This window comes from Styela clava, chromosome 2 (assembly GCF_964204865.1).
Source record: "Styela clava chromosome 2, kaStyClav1.hap1.2, whole genome shotgun sequence".
NCBI classification, from domain to species: domain Eukaryota; kingdom Metazoa; phylum Chordata; class Ascidiacea; order Stolidobranchia; family Styelidae; genus Styela; species Styela clava.
In genome coordinates this window covers 24,422,942-24,446,581 of record NC_135251.1, presented here as the reverse complement: position 1 = coordinate 24,446,581, position 23,640 = coordinate 24,422,942, and the positions used below count along the sequence as shown (strand labels likewise).

At 35.6% G+C, this 23,640-nt stretch overlaps 2 protein-coding genes across 2 annotated transcripts; both read right to left on the bottom strand.

Annotated features, from left to right (window-relative positions):
* Window positions 1-1,225: 1,225 nt before the first annotated feature.
* LOC120336762 (uncharacterized) lies at window positions 1,226-15,603 on the bottom strand. The gene is made up of 11 exons (XM_039404519.2): window positions 14,844-15,603; window positions 12,603-12,833; window positions 12,164-12,257; window positions 11,832-12,029; window positions 11,146-11,201; window positions 9,198-9,381; window positions 8,401-8,551; window positions 5,419-5,584; window positions 4,644-4,747; window positions 2,031-4,556; window positions 1,226-1,600 (listed from the first exon to the last, which is right to left on the bottom strand). Exons 1-11 carry the CDS (start codon window positions 15,165-15,167, stop codon window positions 1,444-1,446), a joined length of 4,191 nt encoding a protein of 1,396 aa, XP_039260453.2. The 5' UTR covers window positions 15,168-15,603; the 3' UTR covers window positions 1,226-1,443.
* A 1,578-nt stretch (window positions 15,604-17,181) lies between these two features.
* Window positions 17,182-23,557, bottom strand: LOC120336790 (beclin 1-associated autophagy-related key regulator-like). The gene is made up of 11 exons (XM_039404554.2): window positions 23,193-23,557; window positions 22,398-22,463; window positions 21,766-21,808; window positions 21,497-21,688; window positions 20,956-21,092; window positions 20,321-20,435; window positions 19,844-19,961; window positions 19,461-19,626; window positions 18,872-19,048; window positions 18,349-18,513; window positions 17,182-18,026 (listed from the first exon to the last, which is right to left on the bottom strand). The coding sequence occupies exons 1-11, from the start codon at window positions 23,420-23,422 to the stop codon at window positions 17,894-17,896; spliced, it is 1,542 nt and encodes a 513-aa protein (XP_039260488.2). The 5' UTR covers window positions 23,423-23,557; the 3' UTR covers window positions 17,182-17,893.
* Between the last annotated feature and the right edge of the window lie 83 nt (window positions 23,558-23,640).

Genomic DNA, 23,640 nt, shown 5'->3' with positions numbered 1-23,640 from the left:
ACTGGTTTAATTGTTACTAAGTCTTTTGCTGAGCTTCAGTTAAGTTGCAATAATCAAAAAAAAATCGAGAGTTTCGTGCGTGAAAATCAGTTTGTGAGTGTCAACTCTCCAAAACACTTGCAAAATAAGCATCTGAACTTTTTACAATAGTAAAGTATAGGGAGAATTTGTCTGCGGTCAAGGGTCTGGAAAAGGTCCATTTATTAAAAACACCTGAATATTATGTGCAAAACCATTCATCCGAATTATTTATACCATTCAAGAACTCTAGCACCTGATATATCAGTATTTGAGCCTGCAAATCTTTTTTTGCGTTCGTGAATGTCCCAACACATGTTAATTCCGTTTGTCTAGTACTGCGACTCTCAAAGTGGGCGATAAACCCCCTCTGTAATAACGTCCCAATAATCGTTATGTCTACGTATTTACAAATTACAAACTGTTTTGATCATATTGAGTTTTGATCCTCCGGCCCAGTAACCATGTCTATTATCCGAATCCGGCCTACTCAGAAAAGTAATTGCCCACCCCTGGTTTAAACAAAGACGCAGAAAATGTAATCTTTTGAGATGCAATGCAATGAGGAAATAAATCTTTATATATTCTAATCGAGAGATGTATCACTGCTTGATTTTTATTATAAAAAGAATAATCTCTCGGGTTTTCAACTTTCTAAAAATATGTCCGGCCCGCCAATGACTTGCAACTCTAAATTTTGGCTCGCGCGCGACAAAAAGTTGCCGACCCCTTAGTCGTAGTTGAATCCTATATAATACAGAAATTCCCTACCCGGAAAAATGGTGCTTCTCAAAAATGGGACAAACCACTAAAGTTAAGTATTGAATGTGTAGCTATTACTTCTGTGAATTCTTCTCATCAGTTTGTATATATATATCATATGTTACTGGCTTAACTTTTTTGAACTTTCATATAATGGTGATCGTCATATTAATTTTACGTGCGATGCGTATTTTAGTGTATTTATATTATGACAACCACCACAGATATCGAATTGGTGCTTTCTTATGGGGTCGGAGAACGGAAAGAAAGGTCGAGCTTTTTCCCCCTCCCGCCGCATCGGTTTATGATGTCTTATCCCAAGCGGAAGTATATCAAGATAAAGTATACATATATATATTATAACATCACGCTATATTTCTTATCTCAGCATAACGATTGGAATTCACTTGCGCTAAGCGTTCTCTAACTCGAAAATTTCCATCAGTGCGGCTTTATTCTTCATTTTATTACTACTTGTTTAAATCATGATAGTGTCTTTATTGGACAGAAATCCGTAACAAATCATAATTAGTTTGAAGAATTATGATCTGGACTGATATTCTGCTGATAGAAATAATACAAAACAACAAAACAGTATAAAAGTGGTAACAAAATATAATACAAAAAACAGGCTTGGAACTTCCAATGAGTAAAAAAGTTTGGTCACGACTTTGCTTTTCGGGTAAAACCAAAACGAGTTCGGGTTGACGGCGTCTGATGTGAATGATCTTGTTTGTCCCTCCTTGAAGCAGGTACCGATCTGCTGTTATCGATAGGCAATACTTCATTTGACTGAATCCACGAATTCTTGATTGTTCCCCTAAAAATGCATGTGATCATAGTAATCAAATATTACTGACCCCAACAGTGAATAACTTGCATTGAATAAACTGGAAGCATTCTTTATAGCGTATAATGCTAATGCAGCAACAGAAAATGCCAAATTACGCTACATTTGTGGTATAGTTTTGTGGTGGCGCAAAATACCCCCACGATAAGGAAATTTGTTGAAATATGGAACCCCATAGGACTCGGAGAAGATTTAAAAATGATAAAATATAGCCTTATTGGTTACATCTACAAACCTCAATTAAATTTTGACAATTTTGCAAAACTGCCGAAATGCACACTTTGCATCCAATAAAAACATATTATATATTTCTGCAAATTTACGAACGCACGCCCAGATCGACTGCAAACAACGTAACTTGTGGAAAATAGAATAAAGTCAATATTAATTTCGTACTTACCCTATATTTTCCCCGATATCATTGCTTAATTGTTCGGTACTAGTGAAGGAATTTCCTGTTCTGACAATATCCGGTCTTACTTGTGAAATAACGTTCGGTGATCGGTAACGAAAATCCGCACTTGCTGTTGAAGTGCAGTTCGGTGATTTCTGACTTCGTCGTAACTTGGGAGACAAAAGTTTACTGACGAAACTAGGACTAGAGGATGATTTTAGACTTTTTATCGTCTCATTTTCCTGCTTTTTTGTGGTCTTCGATTTAGCAGGTGATTTACTATTTATAATGTTACTCCTATGTGGTGATTTTGATTTCACTTCATCTTTTTCCTTTTTGCTTCCAAACTTCTTGAGTCCACCCCATTTTGACCGTTTTGACGGACTTTGTTTTGCCGTATCGTTACTCAAAAATGGCGCGCTATTTTGATTTCCTTTTTTCGACGAAACGAGTCGCTTGTTATTTTTTATCTTATCTTCTGTCGGCATTGCACAGCCGCTTGTAGATACATCATTTTCTGAAGTAATTACCAATTCAAGACCAAAAGCCTCGCCGTTCCTCTTTACCAAAGAAAGCTGCGTACCCTGGGTTCCGCTAGACCCAGCTACCAAAATCTGTTTGTTTTTCGCCATGACCGTACTCGCTTTCATCGCACTTGACTGTTTTAATTTCGACGAATCCTCTGGTACTGGTAATTTTGTTGCAGCTTTTTTATAAAATTCATTCTTAGGTTTATTGCTTGCGCATTGTTTTATAGGATTAATTTCGCCGAATGATTTTGGTTTGACATAGTTTATTTCCAAACTAGACGAGTCATATAATAGTACTTGCGACGGAGATGAAGTCGTTGAGGTTGCGTCTATGGCAGATTCTTCTGTAGAATTCCTATTTAGTGTAGAATAACTTTTAACTATGTCTTCATTTTTTATGTCATCATCATTATTACAATCTGGCAACAGTTCTATGGGGGTCCCAGAATTTGCATCAAAAGTTACGCTTCGCCTTAGGCTAGAACTTGATCTTTCAAAATTCTGGTCGGTGTTATCAGATACACATTTTTCGGGCGGAAATGTCCGGTTAACTTTTTCTGCCCATTTTTGAATCGGATTTGATTCGGTGTCGTCCCCGGTGCTTGTTTCATCGCTACCACGCTCTTCTTTGCTCATTCGTTTACGTTTAGTGACTTCTTTCACAAAAGAGCGTTTTGACAGAGGTATCAGTGGGTTCTTAGTTGTGAAACTCAGGCAATAAAAATTGACATCAATTACGTCATCGCCTTCACTGACGTCACAATCACTTGTGTATGTGTCTTCGTCTTCATCAGAATTCCATTCTTCGTCGTTGACATTAACAAACATACTTTCTGGTCTCATATCATTGAACGATGCAGGAATGGTCGTTTTTACTGATTGTTGTTTCTCTCTCGCTTCTACTGAACTTAAAACGTCTTCAAAATCTTGAAGGCACTTCGAAAGATCGGTGTTAGAAATTGAAGGATCGGATAAAATGATTTGATTGTAGGATATGTTTTGCACAGATTTCTGAGAACGAAACCGTGAAATTGAGTCCTGTGAATCTTCATTCCTGTAAGACCTCTCGCGATCAATGTAATCCTCTACCATTTGATGTGCTGGGACAATATCTTCGGGCAGTTCAAATTCTGGCTCAAAATTCACATTGTGATCATCAAGTGAATTCTCGAGTTGCCAATCATTCTCTGAAGTTGGGACGTTTTCCAAATGATTTCCATCGTCATTATCATATTCATTATTCGAAATTGGTTCGTCCAAGTTTTCTGAAGCATGCGAGGAATGAAGAGTTTCGTAGGTAGGATGGTGCTCTGTTCGATAGTCAGATTGCAAGTTATCTCCTTGTGTTGGCATTGGATCGGAACTATTATGACGTAGCCGAGTTGTTGGAAGGCGTGGCGGGGGCGGAGGTGGTATTCGACTTCTCCGTTTTTGAGATTTTATACTACTGGAAGAAGTTTGTTTCGAATTGTCGAAGTTTCTATTGAGAGACGAAGTATTTTCATATGGGTTGGACGAATTTTTTGACCGGGTTTGGCAAGGTTGTTTTGATGTTTCAGAACTTGGATTAGAGGACGGTTTGCTTACTCTAGTCGTCTTGTGAGAGTCATTATTTCGACAAAGGTTTTTCACTAATTTTGCGTGATTTTCCAACTTCAATTGCGTGTTTGATGTAGAGTGGACCATTTGTACATTTGACTTTGCATTGTGACGTTTGGACTGTGAACTTTTATGGGTTTCTCTGAATCTTGAAACAGGTATTTTTCCACGGCTTTTCTCTTTTACGTTTTCATTATTTCTTGGCTTATTTTCAATAATACCATTACTTTCGTTTATCTTTGAGAGTGACTTTGCAACTTGAGGAGGAGACCTCACTGGTACAGACGGAGGCGGGCCTTCATTATCTGTCAACTCTCTGTCGCTGAATGGTACACCATTTGGTCGGACATATATAACTGTATCGCATGATACTTCACTGCCTGATGTTTCCCCGACTCCTGAGCTGAAATATATATTATTATAGAACATTACTATACAAATCTTATTAATGTCATGCTTTTATATCCAAAATTTTTTTTTTTCAAAATACCTTGTTCCAACGCTTTCCTCATCCGTACCTCGTTTATGCGATTTCACAGATCTTGAAAGATGACAATTTGGTCCGATGCCTCTAACAGACGTTGTGGACGAAGACTATAAAATTTAGAAGTTTAGAAATAAAAAATATGTCTAAGCTGACAACGTCTTAGTGAAATTATCCTGCAAGAAATTCCCAAAACGAAAAAATCAGAAGTCAAGTTTGGAATACATTTAAAGAATACCCAGAAAAGATATACACAAATCACGAAGATACTCCGGTAGAAATATGGATGATAAATCATTAGAGACTGGTGACACCTTTCATGGGTCATTGTCAACCACATACTCAAAATTGAGGCATTCACCAAAATACATTAACCTGACGTAAATGAGACAGCGTTTCTCAATGCGGATTTTTGAAATTTCTGGGGTTTTATTCGAGCCCACAGTAGGTTACAAATTGAAAAGAGAAGAGATTTACGCTTGAGGTTCAGCAAAGATTTTGAAGTTTAACTTGACAAGCTGATAAAAAGACACAAGGATTAGATCGGTCATTGACCCTTTTACTATATTGCTTACTTTAATAAAGACATTTTTTATCGGATTTAAAACTTTTTTTTCAAATTCTTTGTGTTTTTTTTGACGCTGAATATGGGCAACAATGAATAATGACTAAAAACCACTGGGTTAGCATCCATAGTTACTAATCCGAGGACCGAAATAGTATAAATTTTTTTGGACTCTGCATTAAATAAGTTATCGTAATGATGAAACAGTTTATTCACCTTGCTTTTCTTTTTCATGAGTACTCGATGAATTCGCGATGCCATTTGCACGGTAGACATGGTATCAGCATAATGGGTTGAAGCTTTGGCGACATGAGCAAGCATAACAGTTCGACAGTTGAAGTTTCCTAACAATTCTTGTAGAACCATAGTTAGCTTACTTTCTCTGGAAATAATATTCAAAACTTATATTACACTTTAATGTTTATTACTAACATTTGGTAAACAATTGTGTAAGCTATGTAGGAAAGCAAACTTGCTCTCCTTTCAAATTACAGTAGCACCCTACGAAAGTTAATCATACAAATCCCCTTTTGGACAGATAGAACACTTAAATCACTGCAACTCCTAATGGATTGAAGCAGTGGTTCTCAAACCTTTTTAGCCGCGCCCCCTTTTTAGAATTAATCTCTCCCCCCACCTCAAAAATAACTAGCCAATAATAAGCTACAAATAACAATTAGTAAGGCGTAAGTAATACGCGGATGGAACGTAAATAATGAAATAAATGAAATGTTTCCAAAACAAGCAAAACATGTTGCTATTTTTATAAGTGCAGTTGTTTTTGGCTGACAAAATAGGAAATGTAAATATCCAAAATAAGGCGGGCAAGATCAAATCTAACCAAATATTTTTATTTAGATTCACGCCCCTCGAAAAATTGGCTGGGGGTGGGGGGTTGGCTTGGGGGGGTTGGTCAGCCCTACCGTTTGAGAACCACTGGATTGAAGTCATGATTGTAGTAAAAATGTATGAACAAATGCATCAGATGATGTAGCACAGGTATTAGTAGACTTCTAAAATCATTTGTGACGCATTCTTCGAGGTTTGAAGTTGATTTTTGAAATATAACCCTCTATTTATTTCTAATGTCCAGGTTCAAATTGTTTAGGTTGAACAATTTACCAATAATGAGTATGTGGACACAAAGGCCGAGTATCGGTACCTAGCGCACCAAGTTTACTGTAAAGACCGGTGGACCAGCGGGCGGAGTAAAAAATGTTCTCTTTTCGGAATTTGAAAAAATAAATGAATAAAAGGTAATAATAGCCTTCTAGCGCATATAGTTATCTTTAAGTAGTGAATTTTTTGTAAATCGATTGCGGGATAAATCTATTTTTTCCATAACAATAACCAACTCAACAATTCATAAGAATTCATCAAAATGATTTATAGATTCGTGCCCAAAGATATTGTACGTTATATGTATGAATTTCTCATTAAAGCTGATGATCAATTGGTGAACCTTTGAACAAATTTGTAAATTATTCGCAAAGCGAGCAAAGTTAGCGCGTTTCGTAGTAAATCCTAATCTACTTGCCTCATATTGACATTCAGTTGGTTCGATTTTGTGTTTGAAACTCACTTTGCCCGATAGCCGTAACCCACAATTTTTATTTTTAAAAATTTGAAGAAAAATATAGGTACTGTTTTGGGGTTTTAAACGCACTGAAAATTTCGTCCCAATCCACTTTAAATTCGAAAAAAAAGTAAATTAGAAATAATCGATCGAATTAAATTTTACTGTATTTAACGAGGAATTGGCAGTATAAAAATAAAGTCAAATTTACATAAAGTTACTGGTTTATGACAAGATTATTGTTCTCTATTCCTCGAAAGAGTCTTTCAAAAAATTCCCATCGTGCAAAAGATTGATATGTATTTTCCCCTCTAATCGTCCAAGTATATTTAACCGTACAATAAAGAATTTTTAATTTTCCATTTCCGAGGTCATTATCCTAGATGTTGAATCACCACTGTCCGTGTATTGATGGACGCGTTGATATTGCTCTGTTATTCTGGATTTGATAACGTGATGACTCGCGGAAACAACTTTTTAATCTTATTATCGATTGAATTCCCCGTGGTGTAAAATCTCTAATGTATGTTTTACAATTCATTTCCAACATTAAGAATTAGATCGATCGAATCAAGGGAAAATTCTTCGGTCGAATAGAGCGGGAATAAGTTATTTATATTATATTCAGCCGCCAACGCCTAAAATCATCATTCAGTGTCCCTGTAAACCCAGGTCACCGAGTCACGAATCATTCGAGTCTGGAGTCGAGTCAAACACTGAGTTGAGCCTCAGTTAGATGATAACCATTTTTAAATGACTCCCCCCCCCCCCACGGGATTCACGCCTACGTACTAAAGAGGATAACTGAATATAACTGATATTTAAAATTTTGAGATTGAAACATCATCAGAAATAATCATTTTGGCAAGTTATTTATTCGCCCAAAATTCCGATTTACGACATCTCATTGTTAATTGTCAATGTTATATTTCTATATTTAGGCTACACCAGTATCGGGTGAAATAAAAATTCGAAATATATCAAATTTTGCTACAGCGTGTCAAAGGCACATGAGCATTGGTAATGATACCACGATTTCGCCTTCGAATTTTTCTAATTTGGCTAACTCATAATTCTCATTCCCCTAACAAGGGGGTAAACATTGCACAAATCTTGGCAAGGCAAATAACAAAAACTTCATTGTGAATACGTATTTTCCTACCAGATATATACCGTCAAGGACGCGGATATTATGCGTAGCATATTCAGGCCCTATCACTAATGTATTTTGCTAATGCGTTTCCATGAATACTAAAAACAGTCTGATATATATTTATATTCGTAAATTTGATTTTTCCAGCCAGTCAAGAACTGAATAAATAAATCTTTTGTAATTCCAATTGATCAATAACTCACAATCGCAATTAGATTTTGTTAGTTCATTAGTAGGTGGGAAACAGTAAGCACATAACATCGATCGGTGAGGTATTTGTTTTCACGCAAAAGAAATCTTAATAAATCGAACATCTGTTGCTTGAAATCCTGTAGCCACAAGTTCAATTTGTGACAGAGGAAGATTTTCATCTGTCACATATGGACCATAGGTGCGATTTATCGCAGACTAGGTTTTATATCAGATCGAAATACTAAAAATATTCAAAGATAAGTAATGGTAAACGTACTTGAACGGAACATGCTTTGAATTGTTGATGATTGCCATAATCACATGGCCAAGTGAATTTAGTGATAATGTGAGAGAATTTGGAGTTTTGACCAATGTTCTCTCGCAACTTCCAAGATCGATGAAGTGAAGACGGCTTCTTCCCCCGGAGACTGAAAATTAAAAATCAAATGTGGCGTTTAAATTTTAAGATTGCGTAGAAAAAAAGAAATGCGAAATAATAATTTTAATACCTACCCTCATGGTATTGGACAACGCCCATTTGAATATATAAACAATAAAAAGTGTTATTAGTAATATTAGTAACGATAAAGGCTTTCACGTTGAAACACATTAAGTTAATATCGAGGATGTCGAGTGGGAAGGCGGGGTGGTATTTTCAAACTCCTCCGAGTCGAAGTCAAAATTCTGAATTTCTCGGAGTTGGAATTGAAGACTTTCAATGATGACGAAATAAGTCAAATTTCCAACCAAAACTAAAAGCCATTAATTTTACTAAACGCTTTTAACAGTCTATTACAAAAGCACGTATATATATGCCGTAAGGCACGTAAAGCTTTCGTAATCAACATTTGATTTTCGATCTTGCAGTTTCAATCTGAAGTGGGATTCGAAATTTCGCTACAGCCCGAATTCGGGTTGAGAGTCAAAATTCAGAATCGAAGACAAAGTTGTTCTTTTTTCATTTTAACTTCGATTCGACTATACATCCGCCGCTTAAACATTCACCCTTTTGAAACGACAAAGTCCATTTCATAGTATTATACAATTAAAAAAAATGCAGTTACACAAAATCACCTCCAGTTTGTCCTGTTTTATCTAGACGATATTGGTAAACGTGGAGCGTGTATACCATATGGGAATGCCTTCTTGCTTCTTCCGTCGATCGCGAGCCTGAACTCGACCTGGTAGACAACGCAGCGTCTAACAGATACGCTGCTTTCTCCGCAGATGAAGCACGCAGTTCAGATTGATTTTGCAACTAAATTAATTAAAAAAGAATCATTTTCAAACGTGCTGGTCGTACAAAAACTGACTGACTTGTGAAAGGATAGGGGCATATGTCAAGTACTCTCAAGTTCCATGAATCAGAAGACATCACATTGGAATTTTGCTGTGGGGGTCTGATGTCTGTTTGATATAATCACTGATATTTGCCTTGATAACAATGTCTATTCAACAAACCAGACATATCGACAATAACAAACCGAAACTAAAATTCCAGATCTTTTTAATTTCATATTAGAACCTTGGATGTCGCTTCTCGATAACCAGTTTCGGTTACCGGCGGCTTTTTGCCCAATTAAACCGAGTGCTCATATTTTTCTTGTAATTTTTGTACATATTTGACTTGACTTTTTTAAATACGACGATATTAACACAAGACCGCATTTTTGAAATGCGAAAATTGTTAAAATTGTCGTACAAGGATACTTAAATGAATTACAGCCAATTGCATGAATGACCAGAATAAAAATTGATAATGAAATCCTTTCAGATTGAATCGAATTTTCAGATAATTATCTTATCTCGTAGATTTGCGGAAAAGGGAGAATAGTTAAGTATATTGAACAGAGCACAAAATTAGGGAAGAAAACTAGATTTCACAAAAAGCGTAACAATAGATCCAAGGTATATTGCATTATTCTTGATGCATCCACGTGAACGAACAGAAGACACGTTAAATTGTGTGGTCAAGCGGGTTTCATCGATAGCCTTGCTATCATTGTCAAAAATCCAGTCATCCGTGTTCGGTCTCGACCCAAAGATAATAAATTGCAAATCACGTACCAATTATGGACCATGCCTTGTGAGTTTTTAAATCCACAAATTACCTACATCAAGTGACAGATGTTTGTTTTACTCCACTACGAAATAATGCTTGCATAATCAACGACACCGACGTGAAAGAATGTGGAATTGGAGACTAATCCTATTCCCTTGATGCAACACAAAGGAAGGATTATCCCAATATTCAAATATTCTTCCACTCGAGGGAAGCCTATTGCCTATATTATGTTTTGATCATGCCAATTTGATTTTTCCATCTCATTTGTTTGCCATTTATTTCAACGGCCACATTCATGGTGACAAAAACCAATTTTGCCAATTTTATGGATTTTATAGGCGATAGGATAAATCGATCAGATACTGAAAAACACAAGAATGTGTGAAAATAATTTTGATTTCTTGGAAAGTCTTCGATATTATACTTTGTACCTAAGACGTATAAATAAATACGCTAGTAGTATATTTCATTTCTGCGGGTCGTTGAATCGGCCGATTTAAGCGGTTATTTAACTTTCTTGTTCCAGAAGGCACATGGCTTAAGTTTTATAAATGTCCAACGCAAAATAATGCAGTAATAGTATGTGCAATTGGGATGGATATATGGCATTCTCTGTAAAGAAATATTGGGCCATGTAGACATCGGGTTTGGTTACTATAGTAACTACACAAGACGTGTACGTCAGTCATTTGTAATGTACCATGTGAACCCTTATTCTTTTAATAAATTCAAATGTTTTTAGCCTAAATAAAAATGATGAGAAATGTTCCAAGATCTGTGTAAAGTTTTACTATAATAATTCTGAGACACGCTGTGATCTCATATTATGGAATATGTCTAGTATAAGATATCTAACATTTTACTCCAAGAAATCAAACAGCATTACAACACCACGATAAGACATTAATGTCTGTGAATACAAGAATTTCCCATGACAAACATCGGTGAATTAGATACCTGTGTTCCAAACAGCGGGTCCTCCCGCACACACAAATCATCTGTTGGTCCTCCATCTTGAATAGGCAAGCGTGAAATGTACAAATCATTATGTATGATATTATTCAAGGGGAATATTTGTCGGTAAAAAATACTATTCCCAAAAGACTATATGATACTCTCGTAATGAAATCCCTTTGGACACTTCGCAAAGGTACGAAGGGTTGTTTTTCTTAGTTTCATTAGTGTTGAAATAATATGTAAATATGTGACTAATATTTTGTGGTACATTCTTGCTTTTCATCAAATTTTTCTCTGTTGAATAAATATAAAACGCTCTTGGCGTTGGTGTTTTAAACAGCGAAAATATTACATAAATGAAGCAGCATACGATCCGAGACGGCTGAAGATTTTACGCTCGTGTTAACATAAGACAATTTCATGGTATCACTAATTGTATTAAACAGTTGTCTCCCGGTGTGTCGTGCCGCGTCTTTTGCCATTATTTGAATTTATACACATGATATAGGTGGGAAGCCGATAAGACGGCTTAATCGTATGGCGACTCACGGTTTCTCAACCGGTTACCAGTACCAGGGTTTACCGTGTAGTTAGAATCTATTTTCACTATTCCATGTAACAAATACGGTAAGGAATAATGGGTTCTAAGTTCTAAAAATGGCAAAATTTTGACAGTATTTTCTTACCTTTAGAAAACTCCTTCAATAAATCTTTCAATTTTTCAGTTCTGCCTTGAATTTCTATAGCGGATACACGAACAGAAAACCGTCCTTTAGTTTTTTCTTTCATTTCATCGATTGCTCGATACAACCAGCTTATTCCACACGGAATTAGTCCTACTTCATATTCATTGGCGTCGGAGCCGATCAGAGTGTATGTTTTTCCTATAATTCGTAATATATATGAAATAATTGAAATATAAATAATCCATTACGTATTTTTGTATCAAACTTTTCAATTTTTTCATGCTATTATGTTAAACAATAAAATTAAGTCAAATTTTGAATATGCATCTCACCCAACCCGGAGTGACCGTAACAAAACACTGCCCCATCTGCTCCTTGCACCACAGCTTGAATGACGTCGGTGAGACTCGTGGAGCAAACTTCAATCTATGAAATAAAATATAAATTGTTGAATTCTACACTTCTTATTTTCCCGATGGCTAACTGTTGAAATAAAAAATACACGTACACAGTTTTTGGAGAACGGGCGGCGTAGCACACGTAATCGGTGGACTTGAGGGGGGAATTTGAGCCATTGACTCGACTAACCATAAAGACTCGAGCTTTATGAATGAAATGACTCGGACTGCGAGACTCAACTCACTGATTGATCGCCTACGGACATGAATTAAACTCCAAACTGAGATGATCTGTGTCTCGACTTGACTCGCGATATTCAGTCGCGTAAAAGGAATATATATAAGACGTTTTAAGCGTCTTGACAGTGCATACCTGAGATGATTCTTCGGGAAATACAGCATCAAATGCGTACAATTTCGGTGCCGACACTCCGACCTTTATTTGTGCTGATTGTAGACCACTCTCTGAGTCGAATATAGTCACGTGTTTACGGTTTCCTTCGACACGCAAGATGCTTTCTTGTTGTTGAGGCGATTGCTTTGATTTTTGAACAACATCGTTTTTCAAAACTTGTTGAGGACATACTCTCAGCAAAACTTTGACCTACCAGAAGAAAATAGAAGTCTTTAATTTTGTCGTCGTAAAATTATGAAGTTTTATATCTCAGTAAAATAAAATGGTACACGTAGAACTTCTGGTGAAAGCACTAGGAAACAATCTGTTTTCAATACAAAAATTGAGTGAAACCCTGAATGCCGAAAATGGTTTTACAGCGAACATTATCTGTCGATACTTGGCGGCCCCCAACCCAATAAAGATTACTTTACGCAATTAGAAGACTGCAACAAGTCAATACTCACATAGCAAAGAGAGAAAATTGGATAATGGCATGGCGAGATTTATCGTCTCTCAGAAGTAGTTTCGTATTACAATTGTACAAAAAATATTTAAATGTATTGTAGGCACTTCGCAACTTTTATAGGAATGTAGATTTGACATAAAATTATTAATTGATATGAAACTCTTGAAAACATGTACGATGACACGATGGAGATCCTAAATCAGTCATTTTTTCGTACATGACTACTTTCAAATGAAATAGTTTAAAAAGAAGAGCAATGTGCGGAAATAGGCTGTCTATTTTGTATAAGAACTTTGTTTTAATTTCGTTCATTACGGATGAGGGGTGACTAGATATTGTGCTCCCTTTGCAGTATAGTTGATACTATTACGGTTTACTGGACTTCTGCATGCATGCATTCAACTGTTTTTTTTTAATATATCGCCGCCTTAAAAAATATTCGAACAAATTTTCTCTGAATTCACCAATGCTCACAGTCTTTAGTCGGGTTCAAAACAAGGCGGTTTCACTAAATGCAAGAGAGAGGTGACGAAATGAAATTAAATCAGCACCGCCCGATTGCATCCAATGCATTGCAGTCGCAGAGTTCACAGTCTATTCATATTTTATGTGCGTATTACGAAGGTGCGCTTGCCATATGGCGTTGGAATTGGATACGCGGAAAGCGCAAGCCAAAATGCAGACAAACAATGTCGTCTAAAATTTAGAATGATGCATATCGGACATGCAACAGTCAAATCGTATTATAATAAACTCAACGAAACTCGTATCTTCGTGACCAAATAATTTTTGATCCGAGGGTTGTAATTGGTATTTTCAATTAAACAATATTTCTCTGGCTGCTGTACATTTAGCTTTAGGCATGCGCTTACAGGTCAAAATATATATGGAAACTGAACAATAACATAAACTCGTAGATCGGTCGCGGTCTAGCCCTGGTCTCACATTTTAGTCGGGGATATATATATTCAGTATTTTTTCTATTTGCTAATATACAACATACAAACGACGTCCGCGACTAAAATTTTTTTCGTGTAAATATAAAATTAGTCCAGAATTGGTCATGGGCCTAAATAATTTCTTAAATATGTTGTGTTTCCCCGAATTTCTAGAATAATGTTCAAAATTCGAACTCTGTTTAAAAAAAAAAACAGTAAGAAGAGGTCACGCAGGTCAATGACTCATATTTTGATAAAAACTTTTATGCAGGTTAATGATTATGATTATTATCATGAGCAAGTCGACAAAATTGAAGTGACTTATTCCCAACGCAGTAATTAGCGACAGACGAATATTGATCACAAGTACACTTAGTGTTGAACAGCAATTTGTTTTGTGGTCTTTTACGAGGTCATATCGACCACATCAGCACAATAACTTTGGTGTCAACTCTTGATTGTTTGACAAATTTACGATGGTGCTTTCAATTATAGCGTGAAATATATTAGATCCTGTATTTTCAAATGTTTCGGATAAATTTAGGCAATATTTTAAACTGATATACTCGCCAAACAAATTTCATATTTTTACATACTATTTGCATACATCCACAAAAATTTGAGAAGTTTTGCTCCAGCGTTACCGACAGTAAAATTAAGAAGGAGAGCAACTAAGAGTCCAAAAGAGTACAATTTTAAAGATAATCTATGTTTTGCAGAAGTAAAGAGTTACATAAATCTCCTTTCGCTCGCCAATGAAATTGACGAAGTTCAGAATAGGCTGGTATTTTAGAAAAATATATGTATTCTTACCCTTCCCGGTCCCACATTGTCCTTCTTTTTGTGTGGATGAGCATTTGTTGCATTTTGAAAGCCTGGTTCCAGCTCCGACACGAAACGGAGGAGTGAAGGTGGAATTGCCGGCGGATTTCGTCGTATGGAACTGCTGAACGATGTGTGGAAGCGCCTGTGTCGTCTTGGTGCGGGTACATGACATGTTGATATATCTCCATGCAATTTTCTTGGTACTGGAACCGGCATAGTCCTCTTGGCTATTCCACTATTGACATTTTTAGGATGTATAGTTGATCTCGTTTCTGCTTTTGGATTTGTTCTGGTACGAGGTAGGCGACTCATTTAGGTTATCAAAAAACAATAACAATATATCGCGTCACCATTTTCATTTAGCTTTCCTCGAAAAAATTATTCCTGATTTTGTTCAACATATAGGCAGCAAAAATGCTTAGGTCAAACTTAAAATTCAAAACTTAAAAAACACCCGTCTACCCCAGCGCTTGATCTGAATAAACTGGTTCGGTTCGCCACTCTGTGACTGATTCCTACAGCATTCCATTTTTTCTTGTGAAGTAGCATTCCTCATTTCTTTATTATGCGTCGGTATTTTCGAATGTCTCCTCTCGCCAGAAAGAGAAAAAAACATCGATCTCGAGCAGGAACATTTCGACAAGGTGGCGACGGCGAAGGTCGCTTCTCTTCTCGTTCGTATGTGCTGCTGCTGTCGTTGTACAAGCGTAAGGGCATTAATTATGCATGTACAATATGCATTGTTTTGTGCTTATTAGAGGTTGTACTCGCCAGTTCGAATACCGGGGCCTAGCTGTTTCTGAGATGATTGGTAAGCTAGTTAATTACCAAAAATACTTCACCTAGTCTGTGTATTAAAATATCAAGTTTCAACAATTGTACCGTCAGGCCTACACATGACTACGTTGTACGAAAAATTGCAATACCAGCACACGAGATGAAAATATCTTATTTCGGCTTTGTCGATTTCTAACAAATATATATACTGACGATAAAGAGGACTCACAAGAGACCACTGGCTCGGTATGGGCTGCAACCGCGAACCTTTTTAATTAAGCAGGCGAGCGCAGTTGAATGTAGCGTGGTGGGGATTTCAGGTAGGGGGCGGGCGGGGAATCAGATATAGGTAATCCAGGTATGCTTTGCGAGTGGGATCGGACATTAGGCAGGATTAGACAGTTGAAGTAGGGTGAGTGGATGAGTAGAATTAGACACTGGGAGTTCAGATCGGGATAGCGAGCGTTGCGGGTTACATATATGATATAGAGAAGCGGGCATACATTTGGGTGTTCTCTCAGAATGAGGCATTAGGCAAGAAATATTTTTAATATATATCGCACAATACGAGTAAAAAAATAAAAAATGGTCAACTCACTTGAGCAGTGCGGCGTTATCGGTTCTCGTTACTAGTTGTGGCGCTACTAAAGCGTGCAAGCTTGTTGATCTTTGGACAAAACAATTTTGACCAAAAGTTCAGTGCAATGTAATCAATCACTGATTAAGTACGTAGAGTTTTTGCTGTAAACACCGACTTCCCTAACAAATAGGTAATTGAATTTTTGGGAGATTTTCTGGCTATTATTATAGTCATACCGTCTTCGATTCCAAATACTATGAAAAAAACGCCAATTGTCAGTTCGATATGTCCGCCCATTTAGATGGTCGTATCCGACAACGTGCATGACATAAATTATTAAATAAGTGAACTTCATGAACACAATTAAGTCCAGTCAATCGTCTCCAATAAATTAAAGCGCGAAAAATTTCCACTGGAGATCAAAAAAACGCTTTACGCATGGCCACAAACAGACATTGAGAACGAAGTAATTACATTCTACATCAGCAAACCAAAGTACAGCCTGGGCAAGTCAGATTTATGAATTTATTTTATATTCTGGCGTCACAATTGTTATTTTATCAAGAAATTAGCGATCTTTTCAGGGGGTAGTTGCCAGGTGCAGATATACATCTGCGCTTACCGGCGTATGAAAAGTTGAAGTTTGCTCAAACAGAACGGTGTTTAACAGCTTTAACTTAGTTTTAGTCACTACAGCTTGCCACCGATAGTAAGCGAAAATGGTGTTCTTGTTATACCAGAATTGGCCAAATGTTTCCGACATAATATGGACAGACTTTTTCTATAGTTCTACAGCTTTCTTCAAAATATTTTAAAAATAGACAATCTTCAATACCCTAAAATGTAGTTCTGTAAGCGGAAGGAATTTTGAGGAACAGAATATATTGAAATGCGGGATGAACAAAATTTAGACTTTCCCTCACATTTACTTTGTGGACATAAACAGACTCCCACAAAATACCCACTTACGGTGCGTTAAAAAATCAACTTTAATGTTAAAAATAACATAAAATACACAAGAGTTTGACAGTCATTGTGGAAATAGTATTTTTTTGCACAGCAAAACAAAATCATATCGGCATAGAATTGGCATTTTTTTCAGAAATTCCTAAATACATAAGGTGGGGTGGGAAAAATGCTCTTATGACCCGTATATCAAGCCATTGAACACATACCAAATATAGGCATTATTATTAGGATTTAATATGCAATTAAAAACTAACAGTATTATTCGTACAAATTCATATTCTTTATGTTATCAATAGTAATTCAAATACCAAGAAAGTTAACAAACTAAACACTAATAACCATACAAACAGATACAGTGAAATATTGACAGAACAATTTAAATTACAAAACAACAGTTCAAATCTAGAAATCCATGCCATACTGCCTCAAAATTAAAACACACCAAGCTGATAAATTAGGTAGGAAATACAAAGAACTGAATTTGTTTAATCCATACTCAAATCAAACAATACCCAACTATACAGAGCTTTTTTGATCGCAAAAATTGATTCTTATTATTCAGACAAATAAGTCATTGCAGCACCAATTATTATAGAGAAGAATCTAACAATGATATCAATATATATTATATGATATTCTCTATTTTTTTTTCTAAAAATCATCTCTGGCATAGTAATACTGAATGTAAAAAAGACTTAAAATTAAACAAGTGCTATCTGTTCCACCAGCCTTTAGTAACCCAAGCAACAGCACTTGATACAAGTCCCTGTGATTCACTAATATCAACAGACTGGGCTTGAGACTGGAAAGGAGCTGCAGATGTGTATTGATGGGCAAGTGAAGACCTAGAAAATGATACGTTTTTATATTAGAGTTTGGTAGCAAAAAGGTTGGTTCATTTTTTATTAAAAATGATAGATTTGAAATGTGAAGATTTATTAGCACAGGTCAAAATTGCATGAAATATTTGCCAGAAATTAGCATCAATAACCTATAAAATGAAATCACTATCTACGTTCAGTTCAGACATTTTCAATCATGTTCATAAAATATGAACGTGAGTGATGCTCTGATGTTTTAAAACCATTTATAGTTATCATGGGTTTTTCAACCATTCATTGTTAATGTGACTTTCCTAAATGAAATGCTATTTAAGCGTTATCTTACTGCTTTGGTATCAAAGATTCCCAATCTTCAGAAAGTGAGTTTTCCCACTCAGATAGAGAATCCTCCATCCTGTTCTCGTCATCATCGGGTAGAGGATCGCTGCTCTCCTCGAGAGCCTCTTCTAATGATGAAATCAACTCGGGAGTTAATATTGATTGAGAAGTACTGAAAGTATGAATGAAGATGATTAGTCGTCACCTTGAAAATCTGAAACAATCACACAATATGATTCACTGCATCAACATAAATATATATGTCCAGTTTAATGCATATCTGTGGCCTGTGGTGGAAATGTTTTCCCCGACACTGATTCCAAGCCATTGAAAAATTGATTCTGGCTCTGCATTGATGACTCTCGCTCCAAACTCCATGAACACCAAATTTTCCACTAATAATGCTTTATATTACAACTGCCTGAATCACCGGCAGTGAGTTAATGTACAATATGTGTCAATGCCAAGGTATGACATTTATTTTCTGATAAAAATTTTAAACAGTCTAAATGTAACGACATAATTTTTACCTGGCTCCATTATGTAAATACATTTGTATAGCATTCTGGATATTGGGAAGTGTATGCAAAGGATGAATTAGCTGAGGTTGAACTCCATTACGAAGACAAAGTGAAAGAACATTCCCATTGAGTTTATGCACATTCCACAGAAATTCTTGAACGTTCATATTACCCACACTGAACTGTCTGAAGTTTAGAACACAGTAATAGATATTAAAACGTAATCATGTGTCCTAGTATACTAAAGAATACTGTATACAATCTGATTACAGTATTTGTATGATACTTTAAATTTAATACATTCACTCCGAAAAATGATGTAGACAAGTAGCCATTGATATGATTAAAAAAAACGAGAAATGAAACAATCACTCTGAACTATTGAATTTTTTTAAAATAGTATTCCTTAGTATATTATACAATGTATTGAAAGAGCAAGGAATATATCCTTAAAATGCATGAAAATATCCCGGAGGAAATCAGCAAAGCGGTTTGTTGCATCAATAACGCTGGACGGGAAATAAAACTACACAACAAAAGAGTGATACAACACTAACTTTTTCTGTCAATTTTTTTTACAAATCAGATAAAGAAATACCTGTAATGCAGTTTATAAGGCATATGCAAACATAATATTTTTCGTATTGTATGCATCAAATGAGTTGCATGACACAAGGCTGCGTAAATACTGGCACCCGATGATCGGTGGGGTTCAGGACGATGAATAGATGAAGATGTTGAAGTTTCAGTGGATTCGGATGTTACTGAAATATGAAATAGGCACGGATGTATAAAAATGAATATTATAATCTAAAGAAAAGACTGAAGAAACTGCATTTTCTCGATCCTAGTCTTCCTTGTTCATATTCGCAACAATGACTGACAAGAATGCAACCAGCTTCCTGAACCATTTACTCAAGACTCGTGTAGGTCTGTAACTGAATGTTCGTATGTTCAATGCATGAAATCCACATTACTTACCAGATGCAGATAACAACATTGACTTCAACCATGCTTCACATGCTGTATAATTTCCATCTGCAGGTGCATTTACCCTACTAGATGCGATGGATAATCGAACAAGGTCAGGTCCTTCTCTCTAGTGAAATAAAAATGATTACTATAACTAACTTGAACCAAACTATCAAAATTATTGGCATAAGCGTTGGGTCATTGGCCATACAACAAGAACACACTTTCTATAGTAATAAAAGAAGTTACATTTTCAACAGAAACTCAAATAGGGTCAATTTAATAAAGCAATCTAAACAGTCTAGCAAAGAAGTCTTGCATATACCAAAGTTTTGAATATCAAAAATGATTTTAACGGATCTGGAGTCAGAGAAAAAATTTGTTTCAACCCTGAGTTGGGAGTCATGACCCTCCGGGTTTCCTATGTTCCAGCATGATTCCTGTTCCATACAGTAGGAAGACATTTTGAACAATCTGACTACGTACTTGATCATATATCCATCTACCATGTACAAAAGAAAGTCGTCTGGCTTCTGCCAACTCTTCTTCAAGTAAATTCATTGAATTTTCCCTGTTATGTTCATCATCTGAAGATTTGTCACTAAAACAAAAATCAAGTACGGACCGTAACTCGGGGATAAGAACCTGAGAAAAGCAAACTATAATATAGGAGACTTATATCCTAAATAAACGATAATAATACGGTCGGTAATCTTTTGAAATGATAGCATAACTTAAATGTTCAAAAAATATAGTAGAAACGAAATTAGATAATCTTCAAGAAAGATCCTAATTGAGACTCAAATAATTAATTAAACAGGGCTACAAATTTTTCTCTTTAAAATTTTTACAATCTAGTAATGAATTATACATCAGTACAATAAAACACTATAATAATGCTATCATGCTTGTTTACATGACGCAAACATTATTTTGCTCCAAACAAAGTCCACTGATATCTAACATTCTGTGGGAACTCACTATTTTTGGAACGACTAAAATCATTCCAGATCGGGATTCCCTACCCGATTGGGATAAATTTTGAATATTTTCCAAAGTGATTACGAGTGGAGACTAAATGAAAATAAACTCAGAAATATGAATCCCTGACACAATCTTACCTATCAAATGTTTCATCTTGTGATATTCCAACAATTGGAAAAATATGAGTCACAAGATCTTGTATTTGTTGTTTGCCAATGATTTCAAGTTCTTTACTCTGTTTCTGTAGTGATGTATGAACCTTTTCCACAACATACTGAAAAATGATTGATAAGCAGTTTAGTAATTTCGATTTTTTTCATTCCCCCCCTACAAACATTCCGATGAAAAAAGTACAAAGTGACAAAACTTTCTACATGAACCTTGTGATTGATAATAACGTAATAACGTTGCAATATCAATAAATGGAAAGTAAATTTTTTACAGATCGTCTCTGATTGATTGATCTACTATGAGCATTCAAAGCAAGACAAAATTTAGTCAGCACTCAGCACTTGCAATAAGTTGAATCGACAAACAAAATATACCACATTAAATGAAATATAATAAAATTAAATATTAGACGGTTCAATATTTTCTACATCTTGACATTAGAAAAGCAGAAGATTCCCCCCTTCGCAGGATATCTAAGTGCCCTGTTTTATCAAAATCTAATCTAACCTTCTTGGTATTCATGTAATCAGTGATTTTTGATTTTTTCAGTTGGGTTCTCTTAGATCTTCTGTGCAGTTGATCAACCGTTGATTCAACTGATTTCTTTTCCATTTCTAGTTTTTTCATCCCTTCAATTTGGATTCTACGCATCTTCTTTAACGTTTCTATTCTCAGTTTTGTCTCGATTATATCTGCCCTCTGGAAAAATTGAAATAGTGTTGTTAAGTCTGTTTTTTTATTTTTTTATGTGCAAAAAAAGTTAATTTACACTGTACCAATTTTTGTCTTTGACTGAGAGTCTCAGTGGCTTCTATAACTCTGTAGAAATAAAATTGATTACTAAAATGTATTTAACAAATGTCACAAGAAAAGGCCCGAGGACACCAACGAGATCGGCGTGTCAATCAATATGGAGCAGGTCGAGCAATATGAATAAAAAGTATTTCCTTTCGATTAAACTAAATCAACAAGCTTTTGATGAAATATCAGGTCCCATGAAAGTCGAAAAAAAAAAAATTTAAAAAAAAGCAATAGCTTTCTAAAAACTTCCTCCATCTGTGACTGTGAATACCTAAATTTTGATAGGTTTATCAGTGTCTGAAAAAGTGATTTTTTACAGCAATCATTTCAACAACGAGAATTTAGCAAACTGATACATACTTCCATCTTGTTTCAGCAGCATTTTAGACTAAAATGGAGTATATAAACAGATATAAATCAGACATGGGTGATTCATTATATGTATAATAATTATAGTATATTTGCATTGACAGATGAAGATAGTTGAGTTTTTTTTATAACTGCTACCAACCAGATTTTCACAAATCTGAATTATCTCAATATCTATTTTAGAACAAAAATAACATCAGAACATAACATAAAACTTTCTTAACATAAACTTTCTTACAATTTTTCTTTTTCGCTCAATGTAACACGTTTCTTCTTCAATTCTGAAACTTGAAATTTCGCCAGTCTGAAATTAGACAAAGAATTGGCGGGTCTGGTATAGTTTAGTACCACATCCACTTCAAGTTGGCCTGGTTCAACAATTTTTGCATATGTCAATCCTAACCACCACCTGACTACGTCACCGAAAAATTACGTCATTCCGACGTCACAGTGGCGTAATAAGGCCCAACGAAGTATCAATGGTCGCCCAAAACGCGCAGACGATAACCCGAAATCGAGCAAGCTATTTCTCTCGTTTTCTCGTCGCAACGATCACAATAGGAGAGAGATCGCCGGCTTTAGCAAGTTCTTATCGGCGGCGCAGATGCCATTTCGGCCGATCGTAATTATACTTCGGCAACTCCTATGAAGTGATGGTGACGTCGAAGTGACGTAATTTTTGGATGGCATTGACCCGAATTGGCAGTGATTTAATTTAACAACATTCCTATGTCCTACTAGAGATATATCTTGAAAATGTCAATAGGTTTAGTAACGGTTGAATTGTATCAAATTCGACTAGACCCAATAATATTAAGACACGAAGTTAAAAGTTCTTTGAAATGAAGTTCTTTATTTTCTATCACTTCAAATGAATGTGAGTGAGTTATTATGTTCTGAAGCCATGATTTTCTGTATAATTTTTTATCTGGATTTTTCAAAATAAAGTCAATTAGGAAACAGCACAAACTGCGATACGTAATATTGAAAAATATAAAGATACTGTATAAACATATTTGTAAACAAAACCTACCCTGATATAAAACCAGGAAACCGTTTTTCCTTTCCAGTTGGCGATGAAGGAATTTCTTGAGTTAAGAAACTCATATGTCCATCTACTTCTCTGCATTGTCGACATGAATAAAACTTCCTTACGCGTCTACATATTGAACAATTTGTTTCTTCTATTTTTATAACACGTGGCAAGATCTTTTCCGTTTTAACATTTTGACAATTATTACTATTTTCATGTAAATCCTCCATCAAAAACCAGACCTCATACGATATGCCAAAAAATATTTTGCCCTAGTGGAGCATCAGAAAGGAACCAAAACAAAGAAAATGATCTACGCTTGAATGATTTCTTCGATAGATCTAAACCAATTTAGTGTATACGCAATATTTATGACTTATATTCAAATAAAAAAATACTATATATAAATAAATGAGTCATTAACAAACGTACAACACAAGCAAAACCT

Bases quoted from the DNA above. Each gene is read 5' to 3' on its own strand.
- LOC120336762 (XM_039404519.2), bottom strand. From the start codon at position 15,167: ATGAGTCGCCTACCTCGTACCAGAACAAATCCAAAAGCAGAAACGAGA. The intron at 12,258-12,602 runs GTATGCACTGTC...TTTATTTCATAG, and splicing joins TTCCCGAAGAATCATCTCAG to ATTGAAGTTTGCTCCACGAG. The intron at 12,030-12,163 runs GTGAGATGCATA...TACGAATTATAG, and splicing joins TTACGGTCACTCCGGGTTGG to GAAAAACATACACTCTGATC.
- LOC120336790 (XM_039404554.2), bottom strand. From the start codon at position 23,422: ATGGAGGATTTACATGAAAATAGTAATAATTGTCAAAATGTTAAAACG. The intron at 21,809-22,397 runs GTAAGAAAGTTT...TTATTTCTACAG, and splicing joins TTGAGCGAAAAAGAAAAATT to AGTTATAGAAGCCACTGAGA. The intron at 18,514-18,871 runs GTAAAAATTATG...TCATACTTTCAG, and splicing joins TATTTACATAATGGAGCCAG to TACTTCTCAATCAATATTAA.